The 7,014-nt window shown below is 49.2% G+C and overlaps 1 protein-coding gene across 1 annotated transcript; it reads right to left on the reverse strand.

The window, feature by feature from the left end:
* Positions 1–445: 445 nt before the first annotated feature.
* Positions 446–3,306, reverse strand: GPR31 (G protein-coupled receptor 31). The gene is made up of 2 exons (XM_019659457.1): positions 1,138–3,306; positions 446–1,064 (listed from the first exon to the last, which is right to left on the reverse strand). The coding sequence occupies exon 1, from the start codon at positions 3,095–3,097 to the stop codon at positions 2,021–2,023; it is 1,077 nt and encodes a 358-aa protein (XP_019515002.1). The 5' UTR covers positions 3,098–3,306; the 3' UTR covers positions 446–1,064; positions 1,138–2,020.
* Positions 3,307–7,014: the final 3,708 nt, after the last annotated feature.

Genomic DNA, 7,014 nt, shown 5'->3' on the forward strand with positions numbered 1-7,014 from the left:
GTTCAACACCAGTATGGGATGGTGAGCTGCACCTCCTGCAACTAAGATTGAATCTGGCACCTTGAGCTGAGCAGCCGCGAGCTGCTGACAGGCGGCCGGATGGCTCAGTGTGCAACAAGGTTGCTGGTTCCGTTCGACTCCCGCATGGGATGGTGGGCTGCGCCTTCCTCCCTCTCCCTTCACAACTAGATTGAAAGCGGCGACTGGACTTAGAGCTGAGCTGCACCCTCCACAACTAAGATTGAAGGACAACAACTTGACCTGGAGCTGATGGGTCCTGGAAAAACACAATGTTCCCCTTCCCCAATTCCCCAACACTGTTCCCATTTCTAATTCCCCAATAAAAAATTTTAAATAAAATAAAAAATGAAATTGTACGTGCGGTAAGATCAAGGAAAGAAAAAGAGGCATTTTTTTTCTTTAGCTAGAAGGGAAGCAAACAGACACAGTGTAGAATGTGTTCACACCTGATAATTTTATTCAGATATTTCACATCTTCACCTGCTCTCAGGCATGTCCCTTCTAAGCCCTTTGAATTTATATTGACTTGGGTGGAAATGAAATGTAAGGAGACAGCATGGAGTTGCTGATAGGATGCCGTTCCCCTGGGAAAACTGAATGCATTACTCTCCCGTTGTCAGGCTGTCACGTGCTTCATGAGCACAAGAGTGGGGACACGCTCAGGGTTCAAGTTTGTTCTGATGAGGAGCCTCCCTGGTAGGCAGACAGCTCTAGGAGTGGCAGTGGTTTTACCATTTTCTATAGCTTAACACCACCAGTTTTAACCTTCAACATTACAGAAGTCCTGGGACCAGTCCCTGGGGAAAGCAGTGGTCTCCCCAGGTGAACAATACAGGTGCAGCTCCAGGCGAGGCTGCCAGGTGGGGAGCTCAGGGGACCCCTGTCATTACAAAGCAGACCCTGTGCCTCCTCTGAGCATGTTGGTGAGTCCCTTTTGGGGGCCATATTTCCAGATTTGAACGGAGAATGAGAGATAAGGCAGTTAGGAAGTTAGCTTCTGAAGTCCTTCGTCACCATCATGAGCTCCAAGTTTGGGACATAATCTAAGAGGAAGAAGACAAAAAGATGCAGCCGTTGCAGGCGTGTCCAGGGGTTGGGGGTGGAGGCCGTACCCACCTTCTCTGCAGTGGTCTTCCCACCCTCAGGGGCTTGACTTCTGCACGAGTCACGCCACAGTATTGGGGAGAAAAGCACCGTTTTACAGGTAATTTGATAGCTCTCACTGCGTGTCTCTCCCAGGACGCAGAAAGTACTGTGACTTTTTTATAGTAAGGAAAGCAAAGTAAGGTTTAAAGGCATTTGAACATTCAAATTTAGAAAAAAGTTCTAGAGGCATTTTTGACACATTTAGTAGGAAAGTATTTCCTATAATAAAATAGGGAACTAGCTGTATTGTCTTTGACGTAACGCATAATCTATACAAATGAAGCAAACATTTATAAAACTAAACACATCATGTGCTGAATACAGCTGAGTATGGAAGACAGCTAATACATACCGGAACCTCCCTGCAGAACCCCAAAGCCCCCTTTCCCAGTCATCGCACATCTGTGCAACAGGTGGGAAGACAGCACAGAGGTTTTGCATTTACAGACTGAAGAAAGAAAGTGAAAATGACTCATGAGGACCAGCTGGAGTCAGAATAACACCAGCTTCCAGCCCCCACCCCCCTCCACTACCTATCCATCAGAGCGCCTTTCCGCAGGTGTGGCTATGCAGGGGCTGCCTAAGTTTTCAATTTAGCAATTTAGCCTGCATTACAGCTCTGTACAAAGTCTTCCGCTGTTTGATGTGCTGCCCTATTATATAAAGTAGCAGAAGAGAACCCTGGGAAACACAATAAATCACAGCACTTGCTGCAGCTCTGCCCAAGTTTGTGACCTGGTCTCCGCAGGGCGGCCTCCAGGCGTCCTCTTCTCCCGGAGCCCTAACTCACGGTCATCATTACTGAGCTCCCCGGCTGTGCCCATAACAGCGGGGCTGGCGGAGCTGGCTGTCCTCAGGAGTAGGAGTCTCGGAGGTCGCAGCCCGGAGCCTCAGTGTCCTGCCCTCGGCCTCTGAGGGTGGAGAAGACCTTGCGGTAGGAGTGCCTGAACGCGGGGCTGGAGAGGCAGTACACCACCGGGTTCAGCACGTTCTGCAGGCCGGCGAGGCTGCCGGCCACGTCGGCCGTGTGCACCATGGCTCTCAGGAACCTGCAGCTGTCCGTCCCTCGGAAGATGGCCATCAGGCTCTGGGCCAGAAAGCTGGGCAGGAAGCACAGTGCGAACAGCACCACGACCGCGGCCAGCAGCGCCCGGGCCCGCTGCAGCTTGGGCTGCTTCTCCGTGTCCCGGAGCCGCTTCTGCAGGGTCCTGATGATGCCGGCGTTGCAGAACAAGATGAGGCTGAAGGGAAGGATGAACTGGAGGAAGGACAGCGCCTCCTGCCAGGTGAGGCTGAAGGAGACGCCCCCTTCAGAGCTGGGGTCAGAACCGGGGCACTCGGCCTCCGAGGCGAGCAAGCTTTGGTGGCTGAGGGCGATCATCAGTATCCAGACGAGGCCTGAGAGCCCCTGGGCCCCCCTGGAGGACAGCAGGTTGACCTTGAGCCGAGGGTGGACCACTCGAAAATAACGGTCCAAAGCCACGGCGGTGAGGAAGGCGATGCCCACGCCGTGGCTGAGGGCGCGCAGGAACAGCAGGGCTCGGCAAGACTCGCGCCCCAAGCCCCAGGTCTTGTGTCCCAGGAAGAAGGCCGCGTGGAAGGGCAGGCAGATGGCCAGCAGGAGGTCCGCGACCACCAGGTTGAACAGGTAGACGGCGTACGGCTTCCATACCTTCAGGCGGAAGAAGAAAGCCCAGAGCGCCACGGCGTTGCCCAGCAGGCCCAGCCCACACTCCAGCAGCAGCAGCGCGGCCACCGACACCTCCACGGCGTCGCTGTGCGCGGAGCAGTTAGGTGGGAGCATGTCCCTGCGAGGCTGCCGTGGGTGCCACTGGAAGCAGCAGAGGGCTGGCACCCGCGCTTTGTTATACTCGTCCCCACAGAAGGACAGAAGTGGCCTTTCCCTGCAAAGATCCCATGAGTTCTGCATTTTCTCAGCAAGGAAAACTGCTGAGGCAGCATCAGAATCGAGTCAAAGGAAACTAAACCTTGTTTGGGAATGAGACTCAACCCGGGAGGCAAAACAACAACAAAAAAACCCCCTGCAGTTTTGTTCTGTTTTGTTTTGCCTTTAAAATGGGGAAATTGTGTTTCACTTCACATCATCCGATGTTAAATTTAACCACCAATGCCTAATAATGTCTGGGAGAACAGGGCTGCTGCAGAAGGAACTGGAAACGTTTCATGACATGAAGACTGTTTTGTCTTGATAAAATTAAAATAATGATTGAAACAAAAAGATCGTTCTCCAGTTTGAATATGTGCTTCGTGTGGGGCTCTGCTTTTCACAAATCAAGCACACTCCTCCAGCCGTCTTGCGCGTGACTCGGTTTCACACTCTGGTCATCAGGCCTCGTTCCTGGAAGAGGCCCGGGAGGGCCTGGTCATTTCATAGCCAACCATTTTCGCTTGTCCTTTCATTTTGTCAAATTTTATTTTCTGCTGAGGAGACAGACATCCCTTCCCTCCTACACGACCTGGATGACAAGACCTTAAAAGTTTCCCCTTAATTACAAATTTCAATTTATGCCAAAACATTGTAAACTATAGCTATACTAGCTCAATAGATAGCACAAACATTAATAACTACACACTTTCCTTTTAAATGTAGGAAATCAAAGTTAAAACAAATTTTAAATTCTGCTATTTCTCAGCATACTGATTTATCTCCCTTTCTTCTGAAAGACTGCATTATCTTTTATTTTCTGTCTTTTAAAGTTATATTGATCTTCTCCTTTAAAGATCTTATTTTATTAAATCTTATTATCCCCAGAAACTCTATTTTCAATCACCATTACTATTTCTTCAATACTCTTCCTATTTAGGAAACCTCTCTCTTCAATTTATATGGTGTATATTTTATTTACATACCTGCTCCTAAATTTAAATGAAAATGGAATCATTGCTTTCAACCTACACACAAATTTAATTCTATCAGTTTTTCCTTTCCAGTTTTTCTTTTATGTCTGAAAAATACCAGAAGGAAGACTCTGACTTGGGTTTTCCTGTTATTTGCTGTGAAGTTAGCCAACTGTGAAGTTTGAAGGGACAGGGCAGTCCTCACAAGACCACCCCTCTCTGATAGCAGCTGTAAGTTTGAGGGTCCCCAAGATCACCCTGAGGTTTGACAATAGTCTAGAAGGACTCACAGAGCTCTCAAATGTTGCTCTAGTCATTGTCGTGTTTTATTCCAGAGAGAGGACACAGGTAGGGTCCGCTGAGGGAGCAGGGCGGTGGCACAGAGTCCTGGAGCATTGGTGTGGAGCGTGCATGTCGTCTCCCCGTGGTGTTGACAGTGTTCCTTTCCCACTATCGATGTGTGACATGTTCAGAGTGTCAGCCAGGGCAGACCCCCGAGACTCAGTGTCCAGGGTCTTTATTGGGGTTCACTGACAGCCCACATGACCAGTCTCTGCCTCAGCCCCTGTGGAGGTCCAGCTGATCCTGTGTCACTGAAAGTCCCCGTCCACATCACACTATTCCTAGTGGCTCGGCCAACGCCCCTGGCCAACACAGATACCCCTACTAGGTGTGACATTCCGAAGGCTTAGAGATGACTTCCCAGCAGCTGAGGGCAAAGGTCAGGCCTCTTTGGAGGCAAAGTTAAACTCTTTACTACATGCTTATTTATTCAAGACATTTTAGAACTCAGTCTTACTCATGTGCTGGGAATATGCTTTCAATTCCTATAAAACTTCCAAGCTTTAAGAGACACATTCGAATCAATGGGGAAGATCAATGAATAAGCGAATTTGTGAAGAACAACAAGACAAACTTAGGTAAAATGTTTAACCAAAGTGAGGGCGGGTGGGAGTGGGGACAGGGAATGAGGAGGGAATGGCATGTCCGCTGAGCGCTGGGGTGAGGGGTGAGGTCCGGGCGGGAAAGTGCTGCTGTGTGCACACTTGGCAAATGTCTGCAGCATGTTAGAAGGGCTGCTGACTTCCCTCAACCTGAGCGATTTCTTACAGACGCTCAAAAGTTCCTTACATTTCACTTTCTTTTCCTGCTCCCATATCCCAGCAACTGCCAATCCTGGGAACACTGTTTTTCCTCCCACCAAGGAATGGCTAAGTCACCTGGCCTGGCACCACTCACCTCCGGCCTGGGGAGTGAGGGTGGGTGAGCCTTGGGAGAAAGGAGCTGTGGCCACTTCCCGCAATTGTGGAATCGCTTCAGAGAAAGAAACTGTACAGCCTCAGGGGCCAGGAGTCACAAGGATGTGACAGAGTCCCGCGGGGCTCCTGAGTGCTTGCTTGAGTGTGCAGTTTGGTGGAAAAGAATTTTAGCAACCTCAGAATAGTCCTTCAATGCGCATATCATCAGAGGACTGGATTCGTGATGTGACCAGTGTTTCAGGGATAAAAAAATCACTTTGGACATAATTTACTGTTATAGAAAAAAATTAATGCCACAAAAGTAAAATTTCAATATACGTTAAATAATTATAGTCAAACTCCAAACCTGTGTCCAAACATGAAGTGTACAAATGTGCCACCTAGTAAAAAAGCTTTCATTGTTTTCTCCGCTTTTTTTTTCCAGTACAGGTTAAAATTAAACATCAAGTTTCAAACTCAAAATGTTGGAAAACCCCTGCATAGATCTTCCAAAGCGAACACACAAGAGGAGGACGTGGATGGAAGTAAAAATGACAGCATCTTATAAGTAAGTAGGGTCAGGACTTTAACATCACTTTGTTCAGCTTCACTGTTACTGGAGACATTGATGTAACTTATCAGCCATGGCATTCCTTCTAATTTTGTGTAAAACTGGTAATTTTAAAACATGTCACCTCAGAGATCCCACAGCACACCTCACAGGGAACCATTCGTAACGAAATAGTGAGAACCACCTGTTGTTTGACACTAAGAGGAGGTAGGTTTCTGAAGTCCAGAAAGGGCCATAGGGGACAACAAGGCGAGCCCGGGGATGGACAGGCCACCTCCTGGAGTGGACACATGGTCTCCTGGCCCCAGGCCTTGGTGTGTCCTGGCCAGAAGCCGGCCTCCTCAGAAGTGGGCTGGGCTAACCTTGACCATGTGACTGGTGGCCCCAGCACAGCTGAGAAGAGGTTGTGAGGAGGCAGGGGACCCTCTAGGGCACTGGCCGGGGGGTTGCCCTTGACACAGGCAGCCGTGGGCAGGAGTGACAGAGAGCCTCTCCTCATCAGGAACCTCGATCCCTTTAAATGACACTAAGGAGGCCCCAAAGGGACCCAGGCCCCTCATGGGAAGACCCCAGTACCTGCCAGCCACCCACTTGGGGCCTCACGACTGGGTCGCGTCCTGACTGGAGGCAGAGAAAACCCTCTGGGCAGGAAAAACAACATCTAGAATGTTCCATGAAGTTTCAGTAAGTGTAGTTTGATCTTAGAGATGCCGGACGATGCCGTCTGGCTGGGGCTAGAGCAGGTAGTCAGAGAGCAGTTGGTGACTTAGAATGAAATGGTTTTCATAAATGTTCCTTCAAGGAAAAAAATATTGTCTTTTATTAAAACAAAACCCGAAAAACAAAAACCAAAAAAATTCCATATTAAACAGCTCTGAGAAGAACCCACTTGTTACGTTTTTGGACTTTTTGAGGCTCTTTCAGATACAAACGCTTATGACAGCATTTACGACAGCGCCCCGTGGTGTCAGTGTCAGGATCAGAACTGTTTGGTTTAAAACGGTACTTACTATGGAAAACCAAACACACACACAAGCAGGGAGGACTCCGTGAGGAACCACCGCACCTGGGCCCCAGCCCCCCGAGTTGCCCCGGGGCCAACTTTGTCCCCAGAACTTTGTCTCCAGCATTTGAAGTTGGTGTCTCTCGGGTCCAGGTAACATTCACACGTTAGATTCA

Source organism: Hipposideros armiger, unplaced genomic scaffold (genome assembly GCF_001890085.2).
Source record: "Hipposideros armiger isolate ML-2016 unplaced genomic scaffold, ASM189008v1 scaffold_299, whole genome shotgun sequence".
NCBI lineage: Eukaryota > Metazoa > Chordata > Mammalia > Chiroptera > Hipposideridae > Hipposideros > Hipposideros armiger.

Coding starts and splice junctions, on each gene's coding strand:
- GPR31 (XM_019659457.1), bottom strand. CDS start 3,097: ATGCAGAACTCATGGGATCTTTGCAGGGAAAGGCCACTTCTGTCCTTC.